General features: G+C 36.3%; 3 protein-coding genes and 1 pseudogene across 4 annotated transcripts; 3 read left to right on the forward strand and 1 right to left on the reverse strand.

The window, feature by feature from the left end:
* The first annotated feature begins 1,054 nt into the window (after nt 1-1,054).
* LOC145916580 (kelch-like protein 12) lies at nt 1,055-4,294 on the forward strand. The gene is made up of 4 exons (XM_083002815.1): nt 1,055-1,153; nt 1,693-1,836; nt 1,893-1,998; nt 4,101-4,294. Exons 1-4 carry the CDS (start codon nt 1,055-1,057, stop codon nt 4,292-4,294), a joined length of 543 nt encoding a protein of 180 aa, XP_082858941.1.
* Nucleotides 4,295-4,631: 337 nt separating this feature from the next.
* LOC145917807 (uncharacterized) lies at nt 4,632-5,772 on the forward strand. Its single transcript, XM_083003093.1, has 3 exons — nt 4,632-4,755; nt 5,039-5,554; nt 5,620-5,772. Exons 1-2 carry the CDS (start codon nt 4,635-4,637, stop codon nt 5,218-5,220), a joined length of 303 nt encoding a protein of 100 aa, XP_082859219.1. The 5' UTR covers nt 4,632-4,634; the 3' UTR covers nt 5,221-5,554; nt 5,620-5,772.
* A 343-nt stretch (nt 5,773-6,115) lies between these two features.
* LOC145916607 (uncharacterized) lies at nt 6,116-6,972 on the reverse strand (annotated as a pseudogene). The gene is made up of 4 exons (XR_014404798.1): nt 6,898-6,972; nt 6,658-6,828; nt 6,453-6,601; nt 6,116-6,375 (listed from the first exon to the last, which is right to left on the reverse strand). The product of XR_014404798.1 is annotated as an uncharacterized LOC145916607 (transcript).
* On the forward strand, nt 6,813-8,918 carry LOC145908232 (kelch-like protein 35). The gene is made up of 4 exons (XM_082995463.1): nt 6,813-7,213; nt 7,644-7,805; nt 8,005-8,152; nt 8,483-8,918. The coding sequence occupies exons 1-4, from the start codon at nt 7,198-7,200 to the stop codon at nt 8,595-8,597; spliced, it is 441 nt and encodes a 146-aa protein (XP_082851589.1). The 5' UTR covers nt 6,813-7,197; the 3' UTR covers nt 8,598-8,918.
* The last annotated feature ends 3,195 nt before the right edge of the window (nt 8,919-12,113 follow it).

A 12,113-nucleotide genomic window follows, 5' to 3' on the forward strand; every position in this document is an offset into this window, starting at 1 on the left:
TTAGTTTGTTGGCAAAACTCATAGGTCATGTGGTATAATATCTCAACAATTGAGCAACGAACTATAATATTTTATACCTGTCTTTTATGAACAAACAAGCCCAGTGTTGTTCATCCCTTTAGTTTACACCAGGCCTCCATAACACATGGCTCGATACCGACATCCAGCTCATGTTTTGACACAATTGGCTCAGTTGCAATAGCTTAGTCTAGTGTTTGCATATCTGATAAGCATTTGTTTGAGTTGTTACAATATTAAGGTTTAATTTTTAAGATGTTAAGGTGGTTTTTGTTATTACTCGACAATTACATTGGTTTAACTTTTGCAACTATGCTAGAATGCATCTTACTAGATTGATTTTTTTTTTGCTATGGCCCTTGTAATGTTTTTATTTGAACAGGACTGATGTATGTTATTATATGTAAATTACATACCATATTCCAAATGGTAAAGTTGTAAATTTTTGTCAGTTCTTTAGACCAGATTGGTTGTGTTTGTTGTGATTGGTTAACTTTGTTTTCTTATAGATGCGCGAGAAATACTCAGATTTTATCAAGGTTGACAATATTGCACCAAAAAGACTGGAAAGTGTATTGGATTATATTTACACTGGTGATATTGAAGTAACAGAGAAAAATGTGTTGGAAGTGTTGGAAGATGCTGATTATACACAGATGCAAGGTATGCAAGTTTTAATCTTCACTGGTTTTATTGTGTTAAGAATGAATATTTCAATATATATGTTCTACATGTGTATTTATTTATTTGCAAACCAGGTCAATTTTGCGTATTTTAGGTTAAAATTTTTGTGTTTGACTATTGTCACGTTGTTGACACCAGGGACAAAACAAATTATTTGTAATCAATTGAGAAGTGAGCACAGATATCACTTCTGAATTAGGTGTGACTGAATTTTGTTTTGTTCACAATTTCAGAGTTGAAGTCATTTTGTTGTCGAGTCATCCTTAAAATGACTTCAACCGACAACTGTTTGAAGCTAAGAGCTTATGCTACTCGATACAATCTTGCTGATGTGGAAAAGAAAACAAACCAAATGATTGTTGATAACATTGCAACAGTTGTACAACATGATGATTTCATGCAACTTGATGTTGGTGATATGTCTGCAATCATCAAACAGAGAAACAAAGGGGTAATTATGATTCATTTGTATTTTCTGTTTGCATTGTGGAAGAAAATTGTCAAGACTTTTGATTTGAATGTTAAGGTAAATTAAATGTCGGCTATAAAAGGTTGGGTAAACTCAACAACAGTTCCTCATCCACAGCCACCAGCTGTGAATGTTGTTTGTTTGTGTTCACACAAAAAGAAGTGCATTCCAGCAATAACTGCAGTTAAAACTTAACATGTATTTTGCATAACATATACTGTATACAAGAATTAGTGAACTGGTAACTTTTACATCATATTTTGCGACAGACATTTTTAGTAGGGGTTCTTAACTGCATGTTTTTTTAACAACCTTACATCAAACCAATAAATATCAACTTTTTTGTATTTGTTTTAAGTTGCTTTTGTGGTGATTAAACTTTTTATGTGACATTTTTACTTTCTATTTGTGTTTTCGGTTTTAATTTAAAATTCGATGCAGTCAGATCATGTTAGTAACCTTTTTATGATATATTTTAACAGTTACTTAACTTGTTGTCACAAATTAGTTATTGAATGCAGACGGAAGAAGCTGTATTTACTGGAATGGTTCGATGGGTTAATTTCAATCCTTCCCATCGAGAGGATTTGTTTGTGAATCTTTTCTCACAACTTGATCTTTCATCTATTTCAACTCAGTCTCTTGCAACCACAATAAGAAATGAAGTAAATTGTTTTAGTTGATTCGCTTATAATTAGTTTATATATTTAATTCTTTTCAGCCTCTAGTAAGAGGTAACATGGATTGTGCCATTGCAGTCATGGATGCTTTTTCAATGAACTTTGAAAAACCTGGAACAAGTGGAAAAGCAACTTCTGTCAAAAAAGGTGTGATATTTTTTTATGTATTGTCACATTATCCACTATATTTATACCACTGTTATGGACAACATGCTTCCTAGTAAGAAATAATTATTTCCCCCGACCACAGTGATTTTGTTGTGGACGTCTTATGACATAACAAACACCTACTATATTATGTTCTCCTCGTTTCACCGGTATAATGTTAAGATATCTGGTGTAAAGAGCGCAAATCTGTATATGTTTATAATATTCTATTCGAATAAGTTGTGGTCCGAAACTTTTTGAAATCACTTCAGAAAACGATTCTGAAACTGATGGATTGTGAATAAAAGTGCATTTTAAACTTGACCGACCTTATAATACCAGTTGGAGAACTGCAAGGTGAAGTTAAGGGCTTGAATTCTACAACCACCCTTATAGCATTTGTACTCCTGTAACTTTAAGCCCCACTCAATTTCCCAATTAACATTTACTCATGGCAAATCATATTGCAAATATGTTGATCAGAATCCATGGACAGTCAACTACCAACAAGTTAGGGGTACTATTATGTGGGCTGAGATTAAACAAATAAACCAAAACTGACCAATATAGAAAGATTTGCTTCACCAAAAATGTATTGAGAAATACTGGTTTCAAAGTAATTAAATACTTAAATGAAGCTTTGTGTAAATACTATACACAAACACTAACCCCGTTTACATGACGGTTTAAGACGGCTTCGAAGCTGACTCGCCGATCCGACTCTCTCGTTTTCGGCGAAGAGAAAAAGGCAAGCGTCTTAAGCCGTCTCGGCCTTCGATCTAACGCGGAGAGTGGTTTACGGGACAGCTTAAGCGATTAAGTCAGCTTAAACCCAATTGCGACAAGTGCCGCGAAGAAGTTAGGATTAGGTAATTTGTTTGTGAGGTTGTGCGTTGAGGGTTTGCTGTTTACAATAAACCTTAAAAGTAATAAACTAGTTCTAGTACAACTACGTGAGATTGCTCTATGCTGCAGGGGCTAGAATGATGTGCTTACCCGAGTTTAAGTACATTAATTTTGATAAATACTGCGCAAGTGTTAAATGAATTGTACAAGCATCAAGATACAAAAAAGCAACATTCGTTTTGAGGACCTAAGTTGCATTTTGGAGACCTGAAGGAAATAAATGCATTGCAGGAATGCTGACACTTGCTTGAAAGAAGAATGCACTTGTGTTAACTGTTTTCATTTGCTGCTGGATGTGCTATAATATAACAAGTCAATGCAAACTGGTTGTTTATTCATATTTAGGCTACTGCATCTCATTTATGCAAGGATTATGTGAACAACAATCAACCCTAAAATACAAAAGCAGGCTTATGTAAACCTTTTCTGTTTTGCCAAAATAAAACAAATATGACAAGAATGCCATGCCACAAGTTTATGTTATGTAACTATCACATCTTCTGTATATTTGTTTCAAATTAATTAACATTGGGCTGGTATGAAACATTCCATTCAGTCTTTTCTGACACTCAATTGTACATGGGATTACGGGATTAAGACAGCTTCTGAAAAGGATCCTGTGAAGAAGGACAGAGATAATTAATACTACTAAACATGAAATTTTCACTTGAATACTCTTACCATGGTGTTGTTGTGAACACATTCCAGGAAAATGCAGCCTTTTAGTTTAATCAGAAAATAAAACAATATGGGTTGCAGCAGGCTTTCTAGTTAAATCATCTATTATATCTGGCAAAGTAAACTCACATTATAATCAAGGACCAATTTGCAGCAACCATTTGCGTAAACTAACTGCCAATAACTTTTCTCTGCATGCTTAGATTAGAAATATTGATAATTTATTTAGTACAGAGTCTGAATTTACAGCCTGTCAGGCCGAGACAGCTTAACTTAAGCTGACTTAAAAGCCCCATGTAAATTCGTCGTTTTCGCGCGTCGAATTTGAAAATCACGTGACCCGGTCACGAGTCGACTTGATGCTCAAGTCGACTTGGCCATGTAAACAGGGTTACTAACTCCATTCAAAAAGATTGATTAACAAAGCAACAACTTTACCTTCATAAAAAAATATGTTACCACCCACAAAAAATATTTTGCGCAAACAAAACCATAACAAGCAAATGTTTATGTTTCAGATTTGTCAGGATTTCTTCTCATTGGTGGCAATAAATCAAAACGAGATTGTGTGAAATGGAATGTTACCACAAAACAACATGAACATTACCCAGTATGTACATTGCTTGCTGTCAAATGGCTTTGCTCATTTAACGTACTTTCCCATAAATGTAAATGCGTTTTGTATGTGCAAGTAAATGTAAATTTTAACTAAAATTAGCAAGACAGCAAAAGTCCAGTAACAGCCAGGATTTATTGCAAAACTTGGACACTAATAAATTTGTTGATTTGATTGTACATGAAATAATATTGCAAACATGCCCTGGTTTAGTGTAACATGCCAATGACTTAACAAAATATGTTCCATAGTATGTCATGTTTTTTTCTATTATTCGAGTTACTTGTTTTAAGATAGAGACTTTTCTTTTATTTAGTGAAACATTTTGATCACTTTGCCTTAATGCATTGTTTCAAAATGATCAAAATTTATTCAGAAAATGATCACAGACAGAGTGAACTCAACTTCAGCCAAATTTGGTGAAAATGTTTATATAATGGGTGGAAATGGTCCAACACAAAGTTGTGAGATGTTGAATTTGGAGGAAGGTAAAAACTGGGTAAAAATTGCTGATTTAACGGAAGGTCGACGTTGTGCTGCATCTGCTGTTGTTGGAGGTTGGTGTGGTTATTTCTGAAATTGTTGATCACTAAACCAGGGGCGGTTCCTGGATTAAAGGATTGGGGAAGCCCCCTACACAAATTGTCATGGCAATAAAAAGTAACGCAGTGGCAGACAAGGGGTTTTGTTAATATTTATTTCCAGTTATCACTGGTCTGTCTTTGTGTGGTGTATGACTATCTTCTCATCTCTCAACCAACTCATTCTTAGATTAGATGTTTATCAACAATTATCACTTTTATGGACAACCTTGTTTTCACTAATTACGAACAAATTTAGATGACTTGTATCTCACGGGCGGTCTTGGAAACCAAGGAACATTCTCATCAACTTTGTGTTATTCTGTACAAGAAGACAGATGGAGAAATGGTTTCGAAATGCTACAACCAAGACATGGGGCGGCATTACGAACACATCTCGCTAAGTTTAGCGAGCTCGGTATTGACGCACGACCTCGTTAAGTCGAGATTTGGTATTACGAACTGCCGTCTCGCTAATCGGGCCTCGCTAAACTCCTCGCTAAGTAGCGAGGAGCTTAGACCACTCGCTAACGCCAAATTATTCCGGACAAAGCCGTACAGCTGCATCAGCAATTAATAATGGCTGTCTATTTTGCCGCTAAACGCTCATACAAACGAAAAAATGTAAGACAAAATCCCTTGAAAATGTCGGATTTAGAATTAATTTCAGAATATCGAATGCCCAAAGCTGTGATAATGGATTTGTGCAACCACTTGCACCAAGATTAAAACCCAAAGAATGCCAGCAAAAGATGTCAAGGTCAACTATAGAGAAGTAAGTTACACTTGTCTTGCATCTCATAACATTAACATAAATAATAATAAAGCTTTTTTGTTAAGGGCATTTGGTGTTTTAAAACAGAGATGAAGTTTGTAAAATTACAATGTGTTGTTTCATTCTGCACAATATTTGTCGCCTTCACAATGTGCCACTGCCAGCAAATGCTGACATAGATTCACTACTAGACACCACCACAACAAATGAAATTCATGACTTGCAAGGTAGTACTGCGAGAGATTCAATTGTTTCTACATTCCAATAAAGTGATGTTTGTGAAATGTATTTGTGTTTGTTTATTGAAAAAAGTGGCTGCACAGAAACACAGAAATGAACTTGAAAAGTAGGTAACAGAACACTGATCGAATATGAAAGTGATAATGTAGTTAAAAAAGAACAGTGAAGAATATGAAACGGGCAATAAAAAACAGTGAACAAGAATGAATAAAAACCCTGACAGATTTGGGCCTTTAATTAAAAACCAGCAGTTAATAAAAGAAAATTGAAAAACACATGCAGAAAGCAAAAATTGTTAAAAATGCAAATTAGTTCTAATCATCAACTGTGAAGTTGTTGAATTATAGCTATGTTTGATATTTGGACAAATTCCTTTTGTATGTCAACTATGTCCTATTCTGGATCACGACGCCGGCGCTTTGCTTTGGGTTGTAATGATGCTTCGGAGTGTGATGATGCAGGGCTCACTGGTTCGTCAATTATTTCAAAAAGGCTGTCATCCATAGTTGAACATGTGAATGCAACCGGTTCTTCAACATCTTGAGGTGCATGGTTAGTAGTGGCAAACTGGGAAACACTTTCTACAAAAAAAAACAATTAAGCATTACAAGTGCACAAACCGTTTGTAACATGTCACTGCTTTTAAGTGATGATGCACCTTTTATTCCATAAACTGCTTGTTGTCCAATTATGTTGATGATTTTATAATGCACACCCGTTTTAGTTGATTCTTTTTTCCATTCCGACACTGATATGTTCCACTTGGTCAATTGTGCGATTAACACCAGTGATGTTTACTGAATTGACCTGCAAATATCATAATCTATGTACAGCAGTAATAAAAAAATGTGCTGAAATCTTACCATAGTTGTCACTACTTTCCACGCTTGTTGTTTTGAAGCAACTGTAATTTCTGGTAAAAATGAACCCAGAATGCATTTTGCTTTTTTTTCCACTGCATTAACTAATGTCTCTACTTCAACAGCTGTCCATCTTGGAGATCGCTTTTTTACTGCTTTTTGTATGATCAATTTCTACTTTTCATAAAAACTAAAGTTTACACAATTACTAAACACAAGAAATAAAATTAGTCGGCGTAAAACTTGCAAAATAATGCCCTCAATGTCCACGTGAAGCTCGACTATCAACACAAAAAAGCCTTCCGTAAGATGTCGCATAGCGCGACTTTCTAATTTTGCTGCGTCAGACGTCTTTTTTCTCACGATTTTGACGCATTCTCTCGTTTTTGCGTCAGGCTTTAGCGAGGCGTTTGCGAGGGCACTTCGTAATACCAAATACGTTACCGAGTTCCTCGCTCGTTAAGTCCTCGCTAAAAATTATTTTAGCGAGCTCGTTAACTTAGCGAGCGAGCAAGTGTTCATAATGCCGCCCATGGACATGGAATGGCTTCAATTGACAGTGAGAATATGTCTGAGTTCATTTTTGTGAGGAAATAATCTCATTACTGGACCCTGTCCCAAATAGTTGACATGCATCTGAAACAACAACATAATTAACCGTAAACCATAAATTAAAGTAATCAGAAAATCCACTCTTTTTACCCCAACAATATTCACTTTGGACATGAAAATGTTGTGAAACGCCGACTTCAAACTTACCAGAAATGCAGGAAATATTCCATCTTTATTTTATAGTTCTTTATTGCATGAATATCAACCATAATATTGATTACTTTCAATTAAAACCTCGATTTAAAACTGGTCGGTTATTTTATAGTGGGTTAAGAAACTGGGAGCTTACCTCATTGCTTGTTTCGTAACATTACGACATAATCGTAATATGACGTCACAATAAATATTAACACAAGCGATTTTGGAAATTTCTTCAGATGTTTTGTTTTCTGTGGGCGGATGGGATGATGGCAGACAACTCTTACAATCATGTGAATTCCGTGATGTTCGTGTTGGAACCTCCACAAGAATCGCTTCTCTCAATGAAGCAAGAAGTTATTTAGCATGTGAAGAAATTGAAGGGAAGATCTATGCAATTGGTTAGTGATAAAAAGTTAAGTAATAAAATTAACTATCAGTGTTTTTTGAAGGAAATTCTATAAAATACAAATTCTTAAATGTATCACGTGATAAATATAATGGAGTTTCCTGAAAAGAATCCTAAACATAAAATCTGGTAGATGTAACTATAAAGTATTAGCCTAAAAACAATAAAAAGTTTTACTTTAAATCTGACAGGAGGTGGTGATCGTGGCTACCTGCGAACAGTTGAAGAATACGAACCTAGAGTCAACAAATGGAAATATGTTTCTCCTCTCCTAAAACCTCGCCGCCTTCACTCTGCTTGTGTTATTGATGGGAGGATTTATGTTGTGGGTGGATTGAGGTAAAAATAGCTATTATGACGTCACTATAGTCCACTGTTTCCCGTTTTATGTGAAAATGTAAATGTTGAGAAACTGGGACAAGTGGGATATACGTTGTTATACTTGATTAACAACATTCATAAAGTGTTTGTTAAATTTAAACTTAAAACACTTTGCTTTATACAAGGTTGTATTTGTGGTTTGGTTTAGTGGTGAAGGGGTCTGCAGGTGTACGTTGGTTTGTTTTTGTTAACTTATAAAATTTAATTTTAGTGAAAAATGTTGTAGAAAAACTTGCCTGTGTTTGTTGTGTGTCTGATTCATGAAACTGTATCATGTTTGTTTTATAGAAACTGGAATGATGGACTGACATTAGTTGAAGTTTACGATCCAACCTCAGATATCTGGACACATGCTTTTGATCTTAACAAACCAGTTTGTGGTGCGACTGCTGTTGCTGTTTAATATGTTTCTATATTTGGGAGTAGTTGATATTTAACTGAGATTGATCACGGACAAAAATGCTCGAATAAAAGTTTTCATGTAAAATATCGTTTTATGCAACTTCAATCAATTTTATTAAAATCATGTATTTGTGTTTGAAAACCGCTGTATTTTGTGATAATAGCAGATATCCGCAAAATAGCAATTATTCCTTTTGTCGATTTTCAACGTGATTCTGCTACGAATTTATAATTCCATTATTACAATAGGTGAAGGTGTACAATATGTTCAATGCATGTGTGCCTTAAGCATCTTGTTTTCCCTTGTGAATATCAAGTGCTAATCCGCGCTGTATGAAGTCCAATGCAGTCTGTTGCAACCTTCACATGGGCGCCTGACTCGCCAACCCTTTTGGTTTTATCGGTGCCCAAACTATTTTATGTTTCATGTTCATATACGTTGTAACTTGTGAAAATAAATGATTTCATTTTGTCAATAGTTTTGTCTTCGTGGAAGGGAATGTTTTTTTAAGTGCGTGACCTCTACCAGGCAGGTCTGATTTTGTGAAAATTCGTTTAAATTTGTTATTAAAAACCCCCTCCCCCGGAATATAAGATAAAAACAGCCACTATACTTCAGGATAAATAAACAAGCATGTATAAAGCAAAATTTACGTTTAGCGAATGCATAAATTATCGAGGAACATAAGTACGAAACACCAAAAGCGACAATTTACTTTGTAGGCGAAGAAAAACGTGAGGAGTTAACGGCAAACCTGGATGTGGTGAGAGCTTTTTCTGTGGTCATCAGCCCTTGATCGTGTGGATAATAAATATTTTTTGTACAACTATAAAAAAATCGTAAATATCAATATCTTTTGCGCGACTTTGTAAAACATTTTAATAATTAAACTAAGAGATGGTTATAACTTGAAAGAACATTTTTTGGTAAAAGTAGATTGATACGGCGACCGGCTTTTGAGATACAGCTGATCAAAGCCGCGTTCTTGCCGCTGCGAACGAAATCGTGCGAAAGCGAGAATATTGTTGGGTGACGTCATAGAAGGCGCTTCAGTGCTGCTGGCAGCAAGCCTTATGTATAGGAATGGAAAACATTATAAACCAGATTTAGTATAGTTTTGCATTAAACAGGGGACAACGCAAGTGAGCAAGTGCAACAAACGGATTTTAATGTTAATTTGAGCTGCAGATAGATGGCCGCTATTTCGACCTATGAAGTGTTATGTAGTTGCATAATAATAAAACAGTTACTGGGACAGGGTGTTCTTGTGGTTTAAGCTTTTGTGATTGCTAACGTGATGCATGAACTTTTGAAAACACTACAGAAACAATAAACCGTCAATTAAGCAAAAGATAGAAGTAATTGTATTTTGAGGCTGGCAATTCCGCTGAGAAAAACCGACCAAATTAGCTGATAATGCCGCACATTTATTCTGTATAGAACCACTTTTTGCTTGGCAGTTGCGTTACCTACAAATTCGTGTCATAAATGATTAGATTAATTCGCCATAATCAACCACTATAACGCCCGTTAGATGCTCCCCGGTTCGTGGAGCGGAACGTCACACGAGGGAAAGGTCAAAACGCGCCTCCTGAACTTCCTCCGAAAATATTCGCAGTTTTTTATTCGGACAAAGAAGACGGTTTCTGTACAAAATGCGTCACATCAACAAATGCACTTTAAATTTATAATCAATATAGGCTCACCAACTGTTTTCGGAACCGGCATGCAATCGAATAAATTGCTAGTTCAGTGTTACGCCTAAACAAAGATGCAACGTATAGTCACAAATACCCGCTACGACGTTACACACAATGCTTACCAATGGTTGTGACAACAAACCACAAACACCGCTTTATTAAATGGCACGAACACTCTGAGAATAAACAAAGCAGTGTAAGTAACTTGTCTGACTCATTTACTTTCCAAGTTACAACGAATGGCATCTTAAGCCATTGCGTTCAAATAGCAATCAAGGTTAACGATATTACAGTTTATCCAATACGCATAAGCAACTCACCGATAATTAAGCTCTTTGCGACATAGAACCGTGCTCCACGGAAGTCAGACACAAAAAAGGACTTAACCACGTTTTCAGTCCAACAAAACTACCCGTTAACTGTTACGTCACAAACTACAATAGACTGCAACAATTATAGCAGTGAAAGGAAAATAGGCACATAAATAGAAATCAGGCAATTGCTGGCAAATAAGATGTAACATACCCCCCCACAATGTACGAATCCAAGGAGTACATGTCAACACAACAAACAAACATCGGACAGTAATTGCGAAAACAGTTATTTCAGGCAACAGGAATTGCAACTACAAGTGAAGCAATTATTAAACCTTGAGAAAAGCAGAAAAAGTTCGAAACTTCAAAAGGTCACAAGTTCCCCTTCTACCACGTGAGCCATGACCTTGAAGCACAAACGAGGTCAAACAATCGTGTCTAGTGCAAGCATCACATAAATGAGGCAGCTTGTGTATTTGTAATTGCCTAAATGACTTTTTTGCCTGCGCTTGTGTTTCTTTGCCATTTTTCCAGTTTCTGTGTTATGTAAAAATGTTGCTGTTACAGACTTTTCTTTATTGTTTCTGAACTGATTTCTTTTCGTACCGGTTACATCAGTGCCTTATTACAATTTCTGTTTTCAACTTTGCGATTTTGAATGATTTCATAACTTAAACATTCTGCTTTCCTTTGTAATACTTTTAAAGTGTGAACTATTTATTTAACCAGATAATAAAAATTCCGCGTGTATTTATTATCCTGACCGGAATCTAATGATTGATTTATTAACTCTTACAATGGGTTAATTACAACACACATACTTCTAGTAGTTGGAAGTTTTGTTTCATCGTCTCCAACCATTTCACGTTTACAACGTTTCAATTATTGCACGTGGGTGATGGTAACAACCAATGACCACTGGGGTCGACACAAATTCCACGCTAGACCATTCGGAGTACTTCCTGTACATGGATAATAGCACGACGGCTTAACTCTGTGGAAGGGTAGGATTGTGGTGACCCCCAACGAAGCCTGCCACAATGCTGTCTACCACTTCCCGCTGTCCTTCAGGGAGAGGGTACGTTCTGGCTAAGTAAGAGATCTGGGGGAGGAGTAATGTTTTAGTGAGGATGCTTTTCGAATCGTAGGTCAGAAAGGGGTCGCTTATAGAGGAGACACGGGTGCGTAAAGAGAAAATGGCTTTGCGTCATGCCGCGGTGATTGAGCTGGGGTGTCCGTTTGGTATATTTAATGGGCTTATGGCCTCACTATTCCAAGTTATCTGATATTGGGTAAAGTTATGAGGGGGATTGATGTTGGCGATCGCCTGGGTTTTGATGGGATTTACTGTTAAACCTGATATACTAGAAAATTGTGTGACGAGGTCGAGGGCAAGTAAAAGGGTGTCGCGGCCGGTCACCGCTGGGGTGACATCGTCCGCGTAGGCGACCGCTTTGGGTACGTTACGGCATGGTGCGGGGATAGACCTAATTGAGGGGTGG

Source organism: Ascidia mentula, chromosome 1 (assembly GCF_947561715.1).
Source record: "Ascidia mentula chromosome 1, kaAscMent1.1, whole genome shotgun sequence".
Lineage (NCBI taxonomy): Eukaryota > Metazoa > Chordata > Ascidiacea > Phlebobranchia > Ascidiidae > Ascidia > Ascidia mentula.